We start from the raw sequence: 24408 nt of genomic DNA, 5'->3' as shown, positions 1-24408 counted from the left end.
AAATTGCAGGTTAAAGTAAATCTTCTATCATTTATTTGAATATATATTAAATAGTTGCTTAAAAATGCATATGGCGCACCAGCACGTGGTCGTTTCTCATAAATACGTGCCGGTGTTTACACAGAAGTGCCGGTGCCTCACAAATTAAGCACTGCGCCTACTGCATAAAATATGCCCTTAGAACTGGAGTCATGAGCGTGCTGGAACATATCTTGTTGAATCCCTTAACACACAGAGTTGCAGTAAAATGAACTCACAGCGTTCAGTACAGTGCACAGCAGACACCCTGCGTGGAGCAGATCTGATGCAGGCAAGCAACTGATCCTGCCAGGTGGACAGAAACGTCATCGTCTGCTTTGAAATAACTTCCACATCAGAAAGGTCCTGGATTCGATTTCCACGTATATGTTAGGGTTATAAATGTGGTTTGATTTAAGTTATTATTACGCATTTGTGTATATCCTGGACTAGACAAAATGGGTGACCGAGCGTTGTACAGGTGAGGTGATTGCATGATATAGAAATATTAGAATGCATTGACATTAAGGGTTCAGTAAGGTCTATATATGTCATTATAACTGTATCAGGTGTTGTGTGTGTAGGATTTGGACATCATTTGCCCCTACTCCACTCAGGGTACGTGTGGCTAATAGAAACTACTGCGCATTGGAGCAGTGAGCCTACCCTTTCATCTGATATGTACTACGACAGCCTGGCAAAACCCAGCTCTCAACAGCTGCTTGTGAATCAGGACTTAGAGGTTTGACCACACATGTTAAAAAGTATGTTGTACCTTGCAGAAGTGTATATGAATTTTCATTGAGTTCAGACCCAAATAGTACTTCATCAATGATGCATAACGGTGCAAAATTGTCCTTTTATTACTGGTTTGTTTTTAAGTTTATTGTAATAAAAAAAAAAAAAAGTTTTTCACACATAAAGAAATTAACTAAATATTATTTACTTGTTGTGTAATAGAGTAGTAGTACCTTCTCTACATCACTTTGGGGAACTAATGCATATAGAAATATTCGATCAGAGAGGTCTCAATGAACACTACGCAGTCAACATTCATATTGCTATATATACCTAGTTATTTTAGCAGAATTAGCTATATATCTTTTCTTTCTACTTCAAATTAATATACTTCATCTAGACTTGGCAATCTTTGTACTGCCGGAGAATGTGTATGTTTTACATGTGACCTTGGTGCTTACAACAATTTGCACGTTGGAAACTTTCTCTGATATTGGCTCTTCCTTTTCATTTTGTGGCTCCTGGAGAAACACTGATCTTAGCTTCCTTATCGATAGGTAATCACCACTGTAACCCAACGCTGTTTTCCATGTGAACAGACTGAACCCACCTTCATTGCGCCAATGTGAAGCTGCCGCGCTCAGCTGAAGGCTGGGGTGGGGGTAGAGTTAGCTCTGGCCCTTGTGGAAGAGTCGAGAGGTGCAGTGGTCCTTTCCATCTCTGTATTTGCTTCCACCATACATCTGAAAGGGTATAGGCACAAAGCCTGCTTTAGTGTTCGGAAGCAGTGGATCCGACCACCATCATCCCTCCAGCACCAAGGGATCAGATGTATGTGAAGATCCCACTGGCGGAGAACGCGACACCCCCTGCTATATCTGCCGGTTGCTTTCTCTACTCCTCGGATTTTGCAAGTATGTTTGGGCTCAGGAAACCTAGCTGAGAGTGGGAGTACGTTGCCACGGACCACATATCCAGCCTCATTAATATATGAGGGGTGCCACAAGCGTGTTTGGGATCCTAGAATCCCATTTCAGGGCGTTCACTCCGGCAGGAATGTTGGCAGAGTACCAAGTCTAGATTGGGCAAGCTCACTTTTCGCAGTTTACTCCGGCCCGGCAGAAGACAAAGAGAGGCCCATGCCCGATGCCTACATGCGCCCCTGTGAAAAATACTATGTCGAATTCGGAAGGCAGACATGTGATACACAAATATCAATGCAAATATAACAACATTAAAACAAACAAATACTGCACAATGCAGCAAACAAACCCTTGCTAGCACAGTGTTAGCACCTGAGAAGAAGGGTTAAGTTTGATGTGAATGCCTCCAGCCTGCGTTTAACTGAAGCTGCAGGCTCCCAGCTCTGTCCTTCACAGGCAAGACCTCTGACCTCATGGTCAGAGAGCTGCTCTCTCCCCCTCCATCTCTGCTGTTGTGCCACTGCCCTGTGTTGACAGGGTTCAAGTGCGCTCTCCGCCGGTCTGCTTGTGGTACTGGTATTGTTTTGTGCCTTTATTGTGCCTTTTTAGTGTTGTACCTGCTTGTATTGTGCCTTTTACATCTCTGGTTGCCCTTGCCATGTTTCCTCTGTGCCCACTTTGCCACCAGTTTTCCTGCCGCTGCTGCCCCCGCGGCCCCTTCCCCCTGGCGTCTCCCATCTCCCAGCTGCGCTTCCCTCCGCCCTCCCCTATTTAATGGCAGCCGCTGTGAGGGTGGAGGAGCAAGACCTCTGACCTGGTCAGAGACCTTCTCTCTTCCCCTGCAGCTCCGCTGTGGTGGTGGTGCTGCTGCTGTTGTGCCACTGCCCTGTGTTGACAGGGTTCAAGTCCACTCTCCGCCGTTCTGCCGGTCTGCTCGTGGTACTGGTATTGTATTGTGTGTTAATTGTGCAATTTTAGTGTTGTGCCTGCTTGTATTGTGCCTTTTGCATCTCTGGTTGTCCTTGCCATTTAGTGTTGTGCCTGCTTGTATTGTGCTTTTTGCATGTGTGGGTGCCCTTGCCATTTTTCCTCCATGCCCACTTCACGGCCTGTTTTCCTGCTGTTGCTGCCCCCGTGTCCCCCCCTGCCTTCTCCCACTCGTGCCTCCCTGCTGTGTTTCCCTCTCCCTCCCCTATTTAATGGCGGCCGCTGTGCGGCCGCGCACAGTGGGTGTGCTGCTAGTGTCCCAAAGGCAAGACCGACTGTGCACGCCCGCGACCCGTCCCCGAACAGCGCCAGGGGCCCTGGATCTCCGACCCCACACTGTTACGACTCTGCTACCCTCCTCCCACTCAACCCCAGAAGGAACAGCAACTGCCAACGGACTACGCTGAACACCACCCATGGCCAGTTCTCCTGCCGACACGGCCGACAATCTTTCACCATCCACAGCACCCCTGCGACTGCAGCACCATCGCCGGATGCTTGCACCACCGAAGCCCTGAAGTGCATCCAACTCAACGTGCGCTCCCTGCACATTCATGCTATTGAGATCTGAGTCCTCCTCGACACTCTCTCACCAGACGTTGCCTTCTTCACGGAAACCTGAACCAATGCCTCCTCTGCCCCCGACATCGCCATGCTATCCCCAACTGGTACAAGATCCAGAGGAAAGACCGCCCTCACTGCCCTGGAGGAGGACTCGCCATCGCACACAAGAGCTCTCTCTGACTCTCAACCTCCAGAACAAGCAACTCCTTCTCCACCACTGAACACCTTCACTTCCAGCTGATGCCCAGAACCATTCTTCGAGGCACCCTCGCCTACAGACCACCAGGACCTCACGCCTCTTTCACCATCACAATTGCCGACCTCATCGCACCCAACGCCATTGCCTCCACGGGCTAGATACTCATCAGAGACCTTAACTTTCACCTCAACAACCGCAGCAACCCGGACTCCACCGCCCTTCTGGACACCCTCGCCAACCTCGGACTGAAGCAGCTAGTCACCCCCCCAACCACAAAGCAGGTCACACCCTCGACCCCATCTTCGCAGGAGGGACCAACATCCGCTTCAGCCACATCTCGCAGACCCCCTGGAAAGACCACCACTGCGTACACTTCTCTTTCAACACCAACTCCGCTCACAAGCCCACTTCGCGCCCGCCAGGAAGGAATTGGAGCAAGGTCACAGAGGAACAGATCAGCTCCACCCTCATCCACGCCCCCCCCACCACGACCGACGCCAACTCCGCAGCCAAGGAATTACACCTCTGGATCACCAGCAGTGCAGACAAGCTTGCACCCCTTCTCAACCCTGACAAACAACACCCTCCAAAGGTCCCCTGGTTCACCTTCGACCTCCAAGAAGCAAGACGCTCTTGCAGATGTCCTGAAAACCGAGGGCGAAACAGTAAAACCACCGAAGACCAGACCATCTACAAGAACACCATGACAGAATACCACCAACTCATAAGATCCACCAAGAGTTCCTTCATCCGGAACAAAATCCTCACCAACTCCAGCAACTCTTCAACATCATCCAGCCACTCACCTAACCCCCCAGTGAAGCCACGAACGTCACTCCCTCCCAAGACCTTTGCAATAAGCTCGGCTCCTACTTCCACCTGAAAATCAAGGCCCTCTACGACAACTTTAGCGGACAGAGTCCAGAAACCACCCTTCCTTCCAGCGATAACAGCCAGCCTACCATCACCACCTGGACACCGGTCACCACCGAAGATGCCATCATAACCATGAAGAGCACCCAATCAGGAGCCCCCACAGACCCCTGCCCACCGCACATCTTCCACAGAGCTGCCTCCGCCACACCCCCTGAGATACGCCGCATCATCAACCTCAGCTTTGAATCCGGCTACTTCCCCAATGACTGGAAGCAGGCAGAAGTCGAGACCCTCCTCAAGAAACCCTTGGCTGACATACAGACCTGAAAAACTACCATCCCATCTCTCTCCTTCACAGCCAAGGTCACCAAGAAAATCGTCAACACCCAGCTGATGACCCTCATCGAAGATAACATCATCCTCAACTCTTCCCAGTCCGGCATTCCCAGTAACAACAGTGTGAGATTACCCTCCTTGCCGCCACCCACGAAATCCGCATGCTCCTCAACCAGGGCCACATCGTGACCCTTATTCTGCTAGACCTCTCCGCTGCTTTCGACACTGTCTCCCACCGCACTCTCGCAGCTAGACTCCACGACGCTGCCATATGGGGAACCGCCCTCGACTGGATCCGCTCCTTTCTCACCGACAGAACCCAAAGGATCAGACTCCCACCCTTTCTCTCCGAACCCTCAGAGATTAACTGTGGAGTACCCCAAGGATCATCCCTCAGCCCCACGCTGTTCAACATCTACATGGCCCCACTCGCCACCATCGTCAGACAGCATCGACTCAGCATTGTTTCCTACCCCGACAACCAGCTCATCCTCTCCCTCACAAAGTACCCCAAAGATACCAGAATCAGCTTCCAGGAAGGAATGAAAGATGTTGCAGCCTGGATGAGCACACAGCTGCCTTAAGCTCAACTTGGAGAGGACAGAGAGCCTCGTCCTTGGGCCCTCCCCCATCATTCTCAACTCCTCCCTCACCATGACCCGCCAGATCAACGCCCTCGACTCCACCTGTTTCAACCCCTTCTGCATCCTCCGCAAGACCTTCAAATTGATCCCCCCCGAAGCCAGGAAGACCGTCACCCACGCACTCATAACCAGCAGACTGGACTACGGAAACGCCCTTTATGCCGGAATCAACAAATCCCTACTACACAAACTCCAGACCATCCGGAACACCGCGGCCAGACTCGTCCTCGGCACCCTACGGTGCGACCACATGACCCAACACCTGCGAGATGTCCACTGTCTCCGTGTCAAGAAGAGAGTACCCTTTAGGCTACTCACCCACGCCTACAAATCCCTTCACAACATTGGACCCAAATACCTCAACGAAATAATCTCTTTCCATGTACACAAGAGAAACCTCTCCTCCGCCGACCTCACCCTAGAGGAAACCCCACCCATCCTCAGAACCAGAGCAGGGCTAAGAGCCTTCTCCTACGCTGAGCAAAGGCCTGGAACTAGCTCCCAGTCAACATCAGACGCTAACCTACCCTGCAAACCTTCAGGAAGAGCCTCAAGACCTGGCTTTTTGCTGACCCAGACTGCACCACCTGCCCCCAGCGCCTTGAGACCCTCACAGGTGAGTTGCGCGCTTTAAAATTCCCTGATTGATTGATTGATCACGAGGAGGGGGTACACGGGGGTGGGGCAGGGGCCTTTCATCTAGGAGGGTGAAATTCACTGGGTGACAGAAGTGCAGATGCAGGCGATGGAGCTGTTATTCCCGGTGGGAAATCACTATGCACTACATCCTAATTATTATATACCACTAGGAGCAGGCTATTCTGAATTTTCTGTGTTTATTGCTGATTTACCATTATCCGCATACTAATGTAAATAGGCCTATAAACAGATCACTGAGCGCGTTTGTCGCTATTAGATATTTTGGCACCTGATTCGTTTCTATGAAAGGCAGCATAGCAGCCTCAAACCACTTCTGCCCACAAGCCCATGTTAAGAGGCCATTCCCTGCACTAAAGGGCCTCGCTGACACGCTGGTATTCACGCCAGCCTTGCAGAAGGAATCGGAGACTGACAACAGCATGCCACGCTCCCGCATTATTGTAAGCTTACAGACACTGCTTTTCAAAGGCAGTCAATCAGCAGGCCTCGTTGTTCACACAGCGGTTTTTTAAGGCGTTAAAAAGTAAGTTTATCCCAGGTTTATTGCCTCTGTGACACGCTGGCAAACAACGTCTGCAGCAAATGCAAAAACACGCTTTTTCAAAGTCAGACAAAAGCTGGATGGCGTGTTGTTACTGGCACTGTTTTCTTAGGACAAGACACATTGAAACGTAGTTATCACATAATACTTGATAAATCCACCCATAGGCTGGTTTTGAAACAGGACATGGGTGGAGGCAGTGAATAGAAGGATATTATCTCACCCTTCTCAGAAGATTGTACAACTCACAGTGAGGTTTCTTTCCGCGTGATTTTATAATCGGTTTCTTCCTTTTTCCAAAAAGAGAAAGGGTGCACTTATTAGGCTCACCGTTTTCCCAAAATATGGCAAATTGCTTTTAAAATATATAAAAAATCTCTAAATTTTAAAATGGTGTTGTTTGACCTGAATGTGAAGGGGGTCAGCTGTGATGGAAAACTCCAAATGTTAAGGCATTGTGTAACAGTAAACATTGAAAACTTAAGAACCCCAATTCCTAGAGATGAGCGGCAGTGACATTAGAAGGAACACGCTGAAAGCTGGCTAATTAATCGAGTCGGCCAGCTGACACAACTTTTCAATCACTCGTTGATACACGAGTCTCCTAAGTAGTGTGATTATATCAATGCAGGAAATTGCAGATTACTTATTTTAAAGTGTTCTGTGGAGCAATGCGTGAAACTAATGCCGAGAGAAAGGACTGTGCGTTGAATAAAAAGAACTTCCTGGGTTGATGGCACCAAGTTATTCTAACATTCAGGCATACAGAGTTCATTGCCACGCGTAATATCCATGTTTTCTTGTATATATTTAAACCTGTTGTGTGAGTCAACCATGGTACTGGAATGTAGTTCGGTCACATGGAATGTTGGTGAGAGAGCCAGGACAGAGTCTGGGCAGCAGGTGATGAGGATGGATGGGACCTTCTATGGAGAATAAACATACACTTTAAGTTAACCTCCTATGTTTAGATTCATGTCTTATGACCATTTGTCACACTGGCGACGAAGATGGGATGGAAAACTCACACGTGATGAGGCCATAACCAGGAGGGTCCAACACCCATGTGCCCAGAAATTCCCTATATTAGGCTGATCACCGGTGTGCTCAACTTGCTTTGTCACCTGAGGAATCTATGAGTGATTCAGGAGGTGAACGCAGAAACCTGTTATTGAGAGGAAGGAGAACTGGATTCATACAGCCCATGTGACAGTTATGTGACCGGGAGATTGTGTCCTGCTCAGGCTTATAACCTATGGATTTTGGCAAGAGATGCCGCTACAGCCCCGAGTCTGTGGCGGTGAGCTACGGGCCCTGAAGCGAGACTAGCACAGGGTAGGTAACACTTTCATGCTGTCCCAAATAGGTGGACATATCAGCATTATTTGGAAGGGCCCCCTGCTGTTGGTTCGGGCTCGTGGCCGGGTGTGGTGGCCAGGTGTGGTGTTTCTTTTCTGCATGCACAGCCGACACTCCAGCCCATAGTATGTCCTGGTGGAGTACTCGCTATTCGGCACTCGAGGCTTTGGAGATTCCTACTGCAGCGCTCGAGTCGCTCGCCACGAGCTTATGTGCTCGAGCATCTAAAGAATTCTGCTGCCAGCTTTGCGTTGTCCTCCCACAAGTATTTCCCATTGTGTGGCCAGTGCAGAGCCTATGGTGATGCCGAGAGACAGTTTTTCGTGTCAGTGCCCTCACCGTTCCTGATCTTTTCATGTGCTTGAATCCTCAGAAGAGGATGTGAATTATTGACTGTCGTACCCTCTTTTTGATGTTCTTTAGAGTGCTGGGAGTCACGTTCTTCCAGTGAGGCTTCTACTAGTCTAATGTTCACTAAACCGCTCTGCATGCTGGGAAGTCGGCATCCGATGGGTGAGTTGCAGGGACTGGCTCTGAAGCCTATGATGGGTCTACAGTGTTTCTGAGCTGCGCCACTGCAAGAATTGGTGAAATCGTTCAATTCAACTCCTGGATGACAGTTGGAAGCTCATGCAAATAGACTTCCTGAGGATTTGGGTGAATTTTTAAAAGAACACTTTGCAAAATATTAAGTACAAACCCGACTTTATCAATGAATTGGATTTATAATAAATATTTCAGCAAGTCCAAGAATTAACTTTTTGACTGGTTCCTATGTGACGATAACATTATTTTATTTTAATATTAACTCCCAATTCTTTTCTATGGAACAGCTAACTGCTAGAGTAAACATAGCTTTAGGGGCCTAGTCACTGTAAGTTTATATTTTACTTTAAATCTTTACATGTCCTACTGTTAAATACCATGCACCCTGCCTTATTGGGCATGAAGGCTTACTTAGGTGTGACTTATTAATATTTTACAGGAGGGTTTAGGCCTGTCTAAAGAGGTTATTTTTACAGGTCATCTGCAGTTTAAAACTGGACCTCCAGGTTCAAGGTGGCAGGTCTGTAGTCATGTTTTGTATTGTTCCATTAGTGGTGAAAAAATAGGTGCTGCAGTCCACTATTGACATTTGACTTATAAGCCCTGGGTACACTTTGTACCAAATACTAGCCACTTCTAATTTAAATATGCTAAATAGGAGTAATGCCAATTTTGGCCTGTTTTAGGGGTCAGAGTACATGCACTGTGACCTGGTTAGTAGAAGAGACCCTGTGCACAGAGTCGAAACAACCAGAAGCATCAGTCCCAAAGAATTGGGTTGATAATGCAAAAAGATGCAAATTCCTATCTGGAGGTGCTTTTATGTACTGTATGTTCTGTATTATGGGAAGCATGTGTGTATCCATTGCTTATTTTGTAAAAAACATAAGTACTGGTGCCCAAAAAAATAAATATTCGGTCCACCTCCATCACTAGTCTTTCTAGCCACCCACTGCCTGTATGGACATTGCTAAAAGGCTTCAGAGCTCTCACTACTTCTCTGGCTTTTCCTTGGGTGTGAAGCAATAACTGGTTGGTTGGTGGCGGCTCCTCCGAAATGGCGGAGGAGCATCGCCGCACTACCTTGTGCAGAGCCAGCAAACGGAAAATAAAACGATGCTGTAGCATTGTTTTATTATTCATCTGCCGGCTCTGAGCCAGCATGTGCTTGGAGGGGCTGAGCAAGGGAGGTGGGAGTAGGAGTGCTTGTGCACTCACTAAGTATGCATATGCATTTAGCCGCCCATCTCAAGCTGACTAAAACACACATGCACTCTTAGGTTTCTCCAGCTTGTCTGTATGCAGCAGTCAGACTGGAGAAACCCCACAGACTCAATGACCACAGCGGAACGTCTTCCCTGCCCGCTCAGGCCAATCCCTGCCCTGCTCTGCAGCACGGGGATTGCATGGGAGTCTGTTCCAGGGGTTGGTAGGACCAGGAAGAGGCCAGCAGGAGTGACGCACTGCAAGGGGTGGCCGGTGGTGTCGGGTACGTTTTTTATTTATTATTTTTAACATTTCCCCATCCCCTCTGCGTGTGCTCTCTCCCCCCATCCCCGCACCCCCTACCCGCCCTACCACCCTTTGGTAATGGCAACCGCCACTGTAATTGGTGTGGTGACATGCACTATTTGCCTTGAGTTACAGCATGGAAATCCGGACTTGAGTTAAAGACAGTGAGTGAAGCAGGGCTGCATACCTCACAGTGATACTAGATAAGATTTCTACTAGATGAAGTTTAAAAAAAATAAGTTCAAATAGTGCATTTTTAAACACACTGTTTGCACAAATAGCAATTTACAGTAACTCGAAATGTACTAAGTATGTACATAATGATTAACAAGTCTTACACTGCAGTTTCCCTCCATTAAAGAGATGTACGAACATTGTCTATGAGGTGGGTCTCCTCTGCTGTCTGAAGCCCTTTTCAGGCAGTCAAATTCTCTCTATTACTCCTTCTTTCTTCCTTATTTTTCACGTTATCACTGTACCTGTCCACATTTTCCTCCGTTCCGTACTTTTTTGTCATTTGATTTCTTTCCTCTGCCCAGCACCAGTTCTCTGCCTCTCCTGTTTCAGACTCAACAGGCCTGTCCATCATTTCTCTTGTCCATCCTCCCAGTCTACCTCTTTCATGTACTCTTCTCTTTTCAATTTGTGCCTCTCCACCTCTTAATTTCTGCTTCTGTTCTACCCATGCCACTCCAATAAGTACCATTCATCTTTCCCCATGTCCTTTCCACCTCCCTTATGTCTCTTGCTTTCGTTATTCTCCCACTATTTCTTCTCTGACCCTCTTACTGCTACTCTTCCTCGTCACAATCTCGTACTCTCTGTCCCCTGTCCTTTTTCCATCTCTCTTTCTCTCAATCACCTCCTGTGCACTCTCACTCTCTCATTCACTTCAAAACACTCCCGGTGTCAGAAAGCAGAAGGAAAGAGAAGGACAAAAGGTAATGGTGACAGAGAAGAAGGAGGGATGTTAAGGCACGTGGATTGTTCATAGATCACTGATGCCCTTCTAAGGCTGATTTAGGGTATCAAGAGGGAACTCAACATGAAAGAGAATTCTGGTGGGTAAGAAGGGAACAGAGAGCTTGTGGCGGCCGGACTCCCATGATACACAGGGTCAAGACTGATTTGCATATAGCTGGGTCTGAACTGAGGTGGTGACGTGAGCTATAGAACGATGATGAATTCAACCCAGATCTGTGACTGGGGGTGAGTGTCTGAAAAGTTTCAGCACTCCGTCCATCATCTCCTTGTTTATGCTTTATCCTTAGTACACCTGGAACCATGCAGCTTTCTAGGCATACTGCTGGGAATGGTTGTAGTAAATCTGCACTCGTTATGTTAAGGTGGCTTATATAGCGCATGGCTACCCCAGCAACGGGGCGTCCCAGCGCTTTGCAGACGGACTAGATACTCAGCAACCAGGCCAATGGTAGGATGAGCCACAGAGTCGGGCTAAAGAGTGGCAAATAGCCAGGTCTTAATTCTCTTCCTGAAAAACAAATGATTCGTGATAACACGAGCTTCGAGCGGGATTGTGTTCCATAGTTTCGGGGCCAAATATCTGAAAGATCGACCTCCTGCTCTACTCCTCCGGATCTTAGGAATGTGGGCCAGGAGCAGATCTGCAGAACGGAGAGCCCGGGTAGGGACATATAAAGAACTTAGATTTTGCAGAATTTTAGGGCCCGAGGAGTAGAGAATTTTATGGATGAGGCAGAGTGCCTTAAATTGAATGCGCTGCTTTGCAGGCAACCAATGCAGACGATGAAGGATGGGGGAGATGTAACCGTTTTTAGGAAGACCGAACAGACTGCGAGCGGCCGCATTCTGCGCTCTTTGAAGTCTGTAAATCGTGGATTGATTGGAGCCCAGCATGAGGACATTGCAGTAGTCAATGTTAGACAGCACCGTGGCCTGGATGATCATCTGACGGACTTTGGGTTCGAAAAAACCCAAGATGGGTCTCAGAGACCGTAGGCGGCCATAGCACGTGCCTGCCACCTTTTTGGCGTGGGAGTCAAGGTCAAGACGGTTATCGACCATAATACCCAAGTTGTTGACTTCCTTCTTAGGGGTGGGTGCAGGGCCCAATGCAGCCGGCCACCACTGAGCGTTCCATTTTTGAAGCTCCTTTCCGACCAGTAATACTTCCGTCTTGGATGAATTAAGCTGGAGGCAATTTTCAGTCATCCAGTTTGCAATGGCCGATAGATCTTCCTGAAATTTAGTTTTGTCTGCCTCGGTATCACTGGAGAAGGAGAAAATGAACTGTGTATCGTCCGCATAAGATGTTAATTTGATGTTCCGAGCTCTGGCCAGTATGGCCAGGGGGCGGACGTATACATTAAATAACGTGGGGCTAAGTGCGGACCCCTGGGGAACGCCACAGCACAGCGGGAACCTTCCTGATTTATACGGTGGAGCATGGACCTGAAAAGAGCGGTCCGTCAAAAATGAAGCAAACCACTCTAGTGCTCCGTCTCGGACTCCGATCTCCCACAGTCTTCTTAGGAGGATCTCATAGGAGACCATGTCGAACGCTGCACTTAGGTCCAACAGGACCAGTGCCGCTGTACCACCTTGGTCCTGTACCTCCCTCAGTTGCTCTGTAACGGCTAATAGGGCCGATTCAGTACTATGATTCACCCGAAAACCGTTTTGGGAGTCATCTAAAATGCTATTGACCTCTAGATAGTTAATCAGAGTGGAATTTACATGGGATTCCACTACTTGGATAAATAAGGCAGCAAGGATATCGGTCGGAAATTTTCCGGCTTAGAGGGATCCAAGGTGGGTTTTTTTAATAGAGGGATGACCTTGGCATGCTTCCAGGATCTAGGTATTGTAGTTAATTCTAAGCTTTTATTGATCAGATTCAGACCTTCTGACAAAATGGGATCCTTATGAAGTCGCGCCATTTCGGGTTTTACAGGATCCTCAGGGGATCCAGATTTAATTTTTGCAGTCAGCCTATCCATCTGGTCCGCCGAAATAGGTGGAAGAGTACAGAGGGAATGTGAAAGATCTTGTAAAGTCTCGGCTTTGGTAGACTCGGGGCTTACAACATTCAAGGGAAAGGACTTATAAATACCTTGTACTTTATTTATAAAGAAGGTGGCAATCTCATTACAATGAGCATTGGAAGTGATCGTATTGTTGGGGCCTTCTGGTAACTTAGTCATGTCTTTCACCATAGCGAATATTGTTTTAGATTGATTTGCACTTGACAGAATCCTGTCAGTGTAATAGCTGGCCTTAGCTTTTTTTATTGATTTATGGTACATTTTAGTTGCAGACCTGAATGTAATTTTGGCCTTGGGGTCATAGGATTTTCTCCAGGCGCGTTCGAGCAGCTTACATTGCTTTTTTTGTTCAGCAAGTGACTCTGAATACCAGAGATGAGGTTGCCCGCGTTTGGACTTGGACAGTGTTGCGGGAATCAGCTGGTCTAGCGATTTATTAATCCACTCTCTATATGCGACATCTGCTTCCTCCAGATTCACCGGCCAAACAGGGCACGTGGTTTTCAGGTTGTCTATGAGCAGACTACTGTCTAGTTTGTGCCATGGGCGTCTTGGGATAGGAAGGAGAAGCTTTCTTTGAAAGTTATCAGCTATCTGGATGGAAATATGAACCAAGTAATGGTCTGTCCAGCTGAAGGGGCTTGGAGGAAAGGCAATAATGTCCGGAATATTTGAGAACACTGGGTCCAATAAGTGGCCTGCTGCGTGGGAGGGCCCTTAAATAAATTGTGTGAGTTGACATGCTTCTAGATCATCTAGGAGATCTTTCACTGTCGAGGTCTCACTACAGTCAAAGTGAAGGTTTAAGTCTCCCAATAGGTTGAAATTAGCGGAGTTCAAAGTCATAGTGGAGACAGTGGCCACCAGGGATTTCTGAAATGACCTAACAGGGCCAGGTGGGCGGTAAATCAGAAGCCCGGTTAGAGTAAAGGTGTCCAGGATCTTGATTTTGAAAAGAGAGCTCTCACAGTCTGCAATATTAGCCGGGGAGAGCGAGCAGGAAACGGAGGATTTAAAAATCACTGCTAGACCTCCCCCTTTCTTTACAGGTCTGTTCTGAATTTGTATTAAGTAACCTGGTGGAAGGGACAAAGTCGGAATGGCTAAAGTATCGTTAGTTAGCCATGTTTCCGTGAGAAACAGAATGTCAGGAGTCTGGTCGGCCAGAAGATCAAAAATATCCTCATAGTGACTGACCAGGGACCTACAGTTCAAACTGAACACCTTGAGGTGTGTTAACTTGTCAGGGGGTAAGGAGGTCTCCGTAGTGGTGTAGCCACAATGAGGGCATTGTACCATAGGTGGGCCAGGATAAAAGAGATGGGGGGTGCAGATTGAGTGATCCCAAAAGGAGAGAAGCCCTTCCCGTGTGTATTTTAGCATAATAGCAGCTGAAGGCACAGGGAGACTGGCAGCATGCAGCGGACTTGGCGCGGACGGGCGCAGACGGGCTTGCCTTTGGCGCGGCGCGCCGCTGCGTGCGTCCGCGCCCTCAGTCCGATTAAGTAGTGAGGAGGGCGAGCGTGCGAGGCGTGCAAAGTTAGAGCGCTGACCTGCAATGCCCAGTACAGCCGGAAGTGAGTGCTAGCCCCGCCGACCCTCCGCTCAATCGGCACAAGCCGTGGCGGAACGGGGTCAGGGGCAGCAAAGCAGGCGATGCAGCAGTCAGCAGAAATATGGCAATTTAAGGTAACCACAAAAAGGATAAAAACGATTAAAAGATGTGCAAAATACGGCGTTAGATAAACATGTGCAAACGAGCAAGTTAAAATTCAAGGGCAGGGCAACAGCTAATACAATTCAGGAACAGCAGCTCAAATGATTCTTTCCACAGCTCGACTGGCTAAAAGATAGAGTACCTAGCAGTGGCCTCGTATTCTGAGCGCCGCTGCGCGCGTCCGCGCCCTCCGTCCGATTAAGTAGTGAGGAGGGCGGGCGTGCGAGGCGTGCAAAGCTAGAGCGCTGACCTGCAATGCCCAGTACAGCCGGAAGTGAGTGCTAGCCCCGCCGACCCTCCGCTCAATCGACACAAGCCGTGGCGGAACGGGGTCAGGGGCAGCAAAGCAGGCGATGCAGCAGTCAGCAGAAATATGGCAATTTAAGGTAACCACAAAAAGGATAAAAACGATTAAAAGATGTGCAAAATACGGCGTTAGATAAACATGTGCAAACGAGCAAGTTAAAATTCAAGGGCAGGGCAACAGCTAATACAATTCAGGAACAGCAGCTCAAATGATTCTTTCCACAGCTCGACTGGCTAAACGATAGAGTACCTAGCAGTGGCCTCGTATTGGAAAGAGTACTCTCCTTTTTTCACACGATGACCTTTAGTAGAAGCAAACACTTGTTATTTTTGAGCTTTGCTAATTTCTGGTCTTTAATTTCAAAGGATGGTCTAATTTGTGTGAAACTTTGGAAAATCCATTATTATACGATCTGATAAGTGACCATACCAGTGGGTAATTTGTGAAAAAATAAGTGCTGCGACTCTCGTAAGGAGGCAGCTTGCGCCCGCCCAATGCTCCTTTTAGCGCTGCCTGTAACAGAACTACTACTAACCATGAAACCCTGGAAGTTGAGAGAGATGTGGCTTAACACCCCGAGCTGCTGACTTTGCCGCTGTGAAAGCAAGTTTGAGTCTTGGCGTAGGCTCAACATGTTGTGCAGTGGCGTAACATAACCCCCACAGCCCTAGAGATATTGGAGGGACCCCAAGCTCCAGGGGTCCCTCAGCAAAAGTGGTAGGTGGTGTTGTGTCGGGTGAGTGCCCACGTTGCAAGGGGGCTCTGAAACGAGGGCCGGGGAGGGGCGGCCCCCTCTGTGCACAATGCAGGGGGGACCCCTCAAGGTTCGTTATGCCACTGATCTTGTGATTCTGGGCAAACCACTTAATCTCCCTGTGCCTACAAAAATGAATATATCCTCAACTGTTGCTCATGAAAAGATCTCCAATATCTTGGGGTCGAGTTTGCACTAAAAGCTGTTGATTAAGTGCCGGTGCCAAACATTGACTCAAATTAAGCACTGGGCCACACAAAGGTCTAGAATTTCATTGAGAACAAAGACCAAAGCGGCCACGTTTCTATTGCTGAAAGATTTCTTTTTTCTTTTGCAGTTATCCAATTTGGATTCGTCACTCTATTCGTCGCCTCCTTTCCTCTTGCACCTGTGTTTGCACTGCTCAACAACGTCATAGAAGTGCGCCTTGATGCAAAAAAGTTTGTGGCGGAATTGAGACGGCCCGATGCTGTGCGCTCTAAAGACATAGGTAGGTATGCGGCATTCCTGCATCTGGCACTGCGCCTCTTATTATATGTAGCTTTGATGATGTTTAATGATTGAATTTTTTGTTACTCTCAGAAACCTAAGCTCATTTCAAAGCATCGCCGTTATATCTTTTTACAGGAATCTGGTACAACATTCTAAGTGGCATCGGCAAATTTTCCGTCATGATTAATGTAAGTATCGCGTTACGTCTCTCTTTGAATTTATGGATTTAAAAGAAATCACAAATTGAGTTACCGTGGGGGAGCTGCTTCTTGCTGAAAAGTCCTGCTGAACTGCTGGGCAGTTAATGAGTTTCCTCTTATAGCTTCTCTTATGTAGTAATTTATAACCAAGGCATTCTCCTTTTATGGGTATACAGTATTGAAGCCATTTATACAATTAATGGTGGTCACTGCAGTAATGCCTTATCTTAATTACATGTCTGCACAAACTCAGATTAGAAACATTTATTATATTCTTCCCCATACTGCTGTAAAATAAATTGTATAAAGTTACCGCTAGCCTTCTTCTTAAAGCACTGTTTAAGAGTGATATCATAAAAGACTGTGCAGATGAGCTAATGGCTAACTTTTTATTGTCCTTTGCATGTCCTTTAAAAATACACAGTACCTGCATTTAAGTTTTGGCCATAAATTATTTATAAAATGTTTTACTTGAAGCACCAAAGATGCTTAGCTAGTTCAAATGATTTTGTTATTTGGAAAGGACAGGAGCTTAATGTATTAATTAAGCAATGTTATCCAAGGAGAAGGCAACTCTAAGGTGGACATTCATTGAGGTGCATCAGGGGCGCCTAGGTAAAGCTGAGGAAGGCACCCCTCTCTGGTCAGCATCTGCCTGGGAGGGCCCTTCCTTTTGGACAATACTACTATTGTAAATCAGACCCCTAAAATGTGGGGACTAGTGAAAAAATCGTTTGTTAGTGTGCATTTCACAGGACTACTTGGGTGGAAGGTTAAAAGAAACGCACCTGTTGATTTCTTTTGTTTTTATGCTGATTGGGCTCTGCCTTTATGTCCCATTGAAATGCAATGCAGTGAATGTATGGATTTGAGCATCACAAAAAGGAACAAATACAAAGAGTGATAACAGACTTTACGCACAACCTATAGATATTTGTTGGTGGAGAAGTGTGGCTCAATGATTAGAGCGGCAGACCCTGATGCGGAGGTCTAGCCCGGGACCAGGGTTCAATTTCCCGCCTCGGCGGGTCTTGGGCTCAAAAATTCCACGGACCTGATAATTCTCGCCTCGGTGCCATTCCAATCATGGAGTCCCACTCTGCAACTCTGGGCAATAGCTTGCTTAATCTCCACAACGGCCCCCACAACGCTAAGGATGCCTGGCCTCCACCTTGGGGGTGCCCAGGAGTGGACGCCTCACAGGGAAAGCCAGGATGGGGTCCACAGCGGTATTCGTACAAGCGCCTTGAGACCCTTGCGGGTGAGTAGTGCGCTATACAAGTATCAATTTACATTACATTACATTAACTTTATGGAATTGTGGCGTGTTCTAAGGTAATTTAACCCTGTGAAAAATGCTGATCCATGGTTGGGGTTTGATGAACCATGTTCTGTCAAGATTTGCACATAGAAGTTATGGAATGTGCTCCTGAAATGAGAGCACATTTTCTATAAATTCACAAATATCTTCTTCAGCCACAAGAGGAAAATATTCTAGCAAGCTAAATAAAACATAGCAACAGCAACTTCACGGAATATTTTAAATGAACAACGAGAGCATTCACCTTCTATGTTCACAACGAATGTGAGACATGGTGAGGACGATATATAGGAATTTACAGAACATGTATACTCATTTTGGCTTTCCAGAGCATTAACCATAATTTCTGGGACAGCTGAAACCCCTTGTTTTGTTCACATACTGCAATCGCCTCTGTAGGACATGCTTTCAGCTCTGATTCCAGCATCATGGAGTTCAGGTGTGCGCACATTTAACATGAATAGAGAATGTTAGCGCTCTAGTTGGAGCGGAGAGAGCAACAGGAAGCAAACCAGTCAAGGACAGTGATGTGATGCAAAGGTGGGAAACTCCATTTGGGGATGGGACTTGAGACTTTTAATTGAACTGTAAAGGTGTTTGTCGTTTGTCGTTTGTGATTTATGATACCCGTGCCAGCATCATTTATTTCCATGGGTCAGTGGAGAGTGTTTCCTTCCTTCATGTTGGTATGAGCACCGTCCCAGAGATATTGTCGTTCCAAACTTGATGCCTGATGGCTTTGATGCCTTTAATGTCTCTCTGTGACGTAAGATCTTTGGTGACTTATGCTATGCCTGCAATAATATAGTTTTTTTGTTTTTTTTTATAATGTGCTTTAACTGTTTTTCATTTTATTCTCTTGACGTGTAAGGCCTTGAAAGTGTATTGAGTGTAAAGGAATACTTATACTGAAATAATTTAATCTCTAAACTCCCTGGACGTAGAGTTTGAGTTTGCCTGCGTTCATACAGATATATATTGCTTTGAGCTATAAACAAAGTATCTCTGTCTGCTAAACATGTCTTCCATCCATTCATCCTCATCCCACCCACAGACTGCACCCCTATGTTTGTATCTGTCATTTCTCTGATATACGTTTCCGCAAGTAACTTTAAATGATTATCTTTTGTCCCTCAGGCGTTTGTCATTTCAGTCACATCAGACTTCATCCCACGTCTTGTGTATCAGTACATGTACAGTCAAAATGGGACCATGCATGGCTTCATCAATCATACGCTCTCATATTTCAATGTCAGTGACCTCAAAGAAGGAACACAACCCTACAATTCCGAATATATACAGGGTGTGACATTCTGCAGGTAATGTCATTTTATAAATGTCCTGCAATCGTCCTTCTAGTTTTACAATAGTGTTAACTGTAATAAGAAAAGCACGTTTGTGTGTGTGTGTGTGTGTTATATTTACCCGGTTTTTCAATGCAGAGGATTATAAGTCTTATATGTATAAATGCTGGTCTCAACCAAAATTTGCATCACGGATAAAGACGATCTGTCCGTCCAGCTCTATTTAGACGGTGTACAACAAAACCAGACCACATTAAGAGCTTCACCAGACAGTGTTTTTCATTATCATCAAAAATGTTGATTTCGGAAACAAAGATCCATAAAAACACAGTACAGCAGGTAAAAAGGAAGAACAGATAGATAAAAAGATAAAAAGAGTAAATACCAACAATCTCATGCAGGCTACAGTATCACAATAAATAAAATGCAAGGTAAAATAAAAAATTGGGAAGCCCTAACAGGGTTGAGGCGTGTGGTTACAGAAAGGAAACATGTCATTTTAAGGCATCATTGCTTCAACACTTTGGCATTGTGCATACGGATAATCCAAGCAGCATGCAAACATGTTGTCATCCCAACAACAAGTACCTCTCTTGTGTAAGAACGTAAAGTGTGAAGTGAATGATCATAATGACAATAACCCAAAAGTTTACATACTGGCCTAATCCATAGTTTTTGTGGTCTATTGTAGGAAGGACAAAAAAAAAAGGCAAAATGATGTGGCATTTCCACAGCGAAATTAAACGAAGGACACATTTTAGGGCTATAGTACTGCACACCCCATCTTATACAAAAAACTATTTATTGGGAGGTCCCCATACCTCCGTTTTAAAAAAAAGTTGCAAAGGGATGGGACCTGTAAGGATATCAACGAATAATTCATAAGCAGGAGTAGGCTTAATGTCTAAAAAATAGTCGGACTTCCCTCATCCACAAATGCTCTTTCAATAATTTCTTAACCAGGGAGCAAGGTACTTGTTTTGCTATAACAGGGGTATTCCAGGTTGAAGGCCGGCCTATCTCATACAACAAGGCCTTGATATAAGCAAACCAAGCAATCCTCTTACAGCCTGGAGATTTTAAAAGAGCCCTGATCGCAATTCTATAGGATTTTAGTTAATCTATAGACCAAAGTCTTTGCCAGTACATAATGGGACGAGACATGATAAGTTGATTTATAGGGACAATCCCCAAGTCTAGGAGTTGAAGGAGGCGCAGGGCACTCTGCGGCAAGTTAAGGATGATTCTCACAAACCTATTGTTTGGTTTTGCCAAGATTGCCACTCTTAGTATGGCCCCACAATTCTACACCGTACATGGTTATGCTCTTTGCTTTATTATTGTATATCTCCACCACTGGCCCAGGGAGCCCTCATGGGCCCATTTGCACAATTTGGCTACAGCACCAGCTTCTTGTTGGAGTTTTAGTGAACATTTCCTAATATGCGTTTGGACCAGCTCATTTTGTGATTCAGACAAACCCCAAAATACCCCAACTCCTGCACTTTTTCTAGAGCCACCCTGCACCATAATATTTACACTAACAGATTTGTAAGGCTTAAAAGCCATGAATTTAGTTTTATTAATATTTAGTTGAAGTCTGCAATAGCTGCAAAAAATCAAAAAACGATCAAGTAGTGCCTGCTGACCATTTGGAGTTTTAGAGATTAAAATTTATCATGCAGTGTCGGGATTTTATAAGGGCCGAGTTTGGGTGAGTCATTTCTGGGAAAATCAAGTGTATATCCTAAGTCATTAATATAAAGGGTAAACAGTGCCTGGGCCAGCAAAGAAGCACTGCCAGACACTGGTGTCAATGTTGAAAGTGTCTGGGAGCTCGCCGGTGTTGTCCTACCTGACTCCAGCAGTATTGTGTGCATGTAATCTAATGAGAACGGACAAAATAATAGTGGGGACAGCCAGCTTTTCCAGAACTTCCCACAGCTTAACCACAGGGATGGAGTTAAAGGCTGTCCTCAGGTCGACAAAGACCCCATACAATTACCGTTTTCCAGAATAGGGCCCAGAAACTGAGGATTTGACCCACCGTGCTGACCCTATTCCTGAACCCCAGCTGCGACTCTGAAAAAAATGGACATTTCCTTGGCCCAATCAAGCAGTTGGCCTAGAATCAAACGTCAGAAAAGTTTCTGGGATATGTCAAAAAGGCTGATGAGCCTGTAGTTCCCCGGATCTTCTTCTGACCTTGTTTTGTGAATTGGGACAATCTCTGCAGTCTGCCAAGAGCCGCCGGGGATCAGGCCACCTGCTAGAAAAGAATGGAACAGCAGCTGGAAATATGTGACCCAGATCAGAGGTTCTGATCTGAGGTGGTCCAGAGGGATGGAATCGGGCCAGGTGCTTTATGTGCAGGGAGTGCTGTATGTGCCACCATTATGTGTTTATGCTGGAAGGATTGAGGGGGAACTTCAACAATGGGGAGATATAAATCATTATCCAATTATAAAATTTCTAAATCGGGATTGGCTGCATAGATTTGTTTTAAATGATCCACCCGGGTCTGTGCTTGTAAATCATAATCAGCACTTGTAGTGGCATTCCACTTGCCCTGAGCCACAATTCCCCAAAAATATTAGACATCCCCAGTCCTGGCAGCCACTACCAAATCCTCCCACATCTCGTGCTCCCAGTCTGTTTTAGTCTGGCGAAGTGTCTCTTTATACTCCTTCCTAGCCTAACAATATCTTGCCGGAATCCAGCTTTTAAACTCTGTATAAGAGCACTTCTTGAGTTCTTACAGCTGGAGTTGAACCAAGAACAGTGAGTCTGCACCCTAGGGACCTTACGTTCATCTTTGCTAATTGAGACTTTGAAGGATCTAAAAAGATTTTCATGGGAAGTAACAATAAAATCAGGATCTAGAATTCATCACCCCTCAGTAGTCAGTGCATCCAAGGTGTCAGCCATCTGGTCATAGATCTGGGCCAGCAGATTTGGGTCCTTACAAACAGCCTCTTATTTTAAGGCCCACTTGTTATTGAAGATTGACAAGGCAGCCCCAGGATTCAGGATACCACCCTGGTGGACAATGGGCCCTGACTTGGGAAAAGACAGATGGAGAGCCTTATGGTCTCTGTTGTGACACTCAAAAACTTCCATGTCGATAAGAGAAGGCGATATCGGTAAAGGCAAGAATACATAGTCAATACGACTCTTTTGTAATGCATGCCTAAATGTGTAGACACCACCACAATCCGATCATCGGGACCTGCCATTGCAGGCTGTGAGGCCAAAATGGAGCATTAGGCTCATCAGTTGATCAGCAGTGGGACAACATCTTGTAGTGGGCCCCAAGTCTAACTGAGGAGCATCTCAGACTACATCTTCTTCTATAAGTTCGAGGGACCCAGGGCCATAAAGTTCAAAAGCAATATTGAAGACACTGCTGGCAATTACCCCGTTATAATTTGGGAGTGAGTCTAAGGCTTTTTCTAGGACATGCAAAGTATTGGGTATTCTATTTGTCCCATTGAGCCTATTGTAAATGTTGAAAACATAGCAAGGAGACCCATCCCCAACAAGGGATAGCCTCATTATGTCTTGTGAATTTATATCAAGATTCATAATGTGGAGGGCTAACACATTTTTAATTCACATGATTAAGTCTCCAGCAGGCCAACCCCTGCCACCTGAGGATGTTGGAAAAAAGTAGGTTTTAAACTTGACCTATGTGCTACCTGCACACACCATGTTTCCTGGAACATACAGATATCAAATGTGTCAATAAAAATCCCCCAGTCCAGATCTTCCAGCTTGGATTTGAGTCCAGCAGTGTTCCATAAAAGTATCTTCCAGAATATTTGTCGTAGCTGTGAGTTGGAGGATGGCAAGGGCTGGTCCTACCGGGTTGAAAAAACTGTGATGGCAGAGGTTGGCCCAGGGAGCACTCATGGGCCCATTTGCGCAATTTGGCTACAGCACCAGCTTCTTGTTGGAGTTTTAGTGAACATTTCCTAATATGCGTTTGGGCCAGCTCATTTTGTGATTCAGACAAACCCCAAAATACCCCAACTCCTGCACTTTTTCTAGAGCCACCTTGCACCATAATATTTACACTAACAGATTTGTAAGGGTTAAAAGCCATGAATTTAGTATTATTCATATTTAGTTCAAGTCTGCAATAGCTGCACAAAATCAAAAAACGATCAAGTAGTGCCTGCTGACCATTTGGAGTTTTAGAGATTAAAACTTATCATGCAGTGTCGGGATTTTATAAGGGCCGAGTTTGGGTGAGTCATTTCCGGGAAAATCAAGTGTATATCCTAAGTCATTAATATAAAGGGTAAACAGTGCCTGGGCCAGCAAAGAAGCACTGCCAGACACTGGTGTTAATGTTGAAAATGTCTGTGAGCTCGCCGATGTCGTCAAACCAGACTCCAGCAGTATTGTCTGCATGTAATCTAATGAGAACGGACAAAATAATAGTGGGGACAGCCAGCTTTTTCAGAACTTCCCACAGCTTAACCACAGGGATGGAGTTAAAGGCTGTCCTCAGGTCGACAAAGACCCCATACAATTACCGTTTTCCAGAATAGGGCCCAGAAACTGAGGATTTGACCCACCGTGCTGACCCTATTCCTGAACCCCAGCTGTGACTCTGAAAAAAATGGACATTTCCTTGGCCCAATCAAGCAGTTGGCCTAGAATCAAACGTCAGAAAAGTTTCTGGGATATGTCGAAAAGGCTGATGAGCCTGTAGTTCCCCGGATCTTCTTCTGACCTTTTTTTGTGAATTGGGACAATCTCTGCAGTCTGCCAAGAGCCGCCGGGGATCAGGCCACCTGCTAGAAAAGAATGGAACAGCAGCTGGAAATATGTGACCCAGATCAGAGGTTCTGATCTGAGGTGGTCCAGAGGGATGGAATCGGGCCAGGTGCTTTATGTGCAGGGAGTGTTGTATGTGCCACCATTATGTGTTTATGCTGGAAGGATTGAGGGGGAACTTCAACAATGGGGAGATATAAATCATTATCCAATTATATAATTTCTAAATCGGGATTGGCTGCATAGATTTGTTTTAAATGATCCACCCGGGTCTGTGCTTGTAAATCATAATCAGCACTTGTAGTGGCATTCCACTTGCCCTGAGCCACAATTCCCCAAAAATATTAGACATCCCCAGTCCTGGCAGCCACTACCAAATCCTCCCACATCTCGTGCTCCCAGTCTGTTTTAGTCTGGCGAAGTGCCTCTTTATACTCCTTCCTAGCCTAACAATATCTTGCCGGAATCCAGCTTTTAAACTCTGTATAAGAGCACTTCTTGAGTTCTTACAGCTGGAGTTGAACCAAGAACAGTGAGTCTGCACCCTAGGGACCTTACGAACATCTTTGCTAATTGAGACTTTGAAGGATCTAAAAAGA

The 24408-nt window shown here is 46.1% G+C and overlaps 1 protein-coding gene across 2 annotated transcripts in view; it reads left to right on the top strand.

Annotated features, from left to right (window-relative positions):
• ANO2 (anoctamin 2) overlaps positions 1–24408 on the top strand; it is a 1601761-nt gene that overhangs the window by 1521201 nt on the left and 56152 nt on the right. For both annotated transcript variants that reach the window (XM_085652609.1, XM_085652610.1), the window contains 3 exons: positions 16045–16197; positions 16335–16387; positions 18858–19039. In XM_085652609.1, the coding sequence (XP_085508735.1) occupies positions 16045–16197; positions 16335–16387; positions 18858–19039 (388 nt within the window). The remainder of the gene's footprint in view (positions 1–16044; positions 16198–16334; positions 16388–18857; positions 19040–24408) is intronic.

Source organism: Triturus cristatus, chromosome 4_1, assembly GCF_964204655.1.
Source record: "Triturus cristatus chromosome 4_1, aTriCri1.1, whole genome shotgun sequence".
Lineage (NCBI taxonomy): Eukaryota > Metazoa > Chordata > Amphibia > Caudata > Salamandridae > Triturus > Triturus cristatus.
The sequence above is the reverse complement of the archived record's forward strand: the minus strand, read 5'-3'. Positions and strand labels throughout refer to the sequence as shown.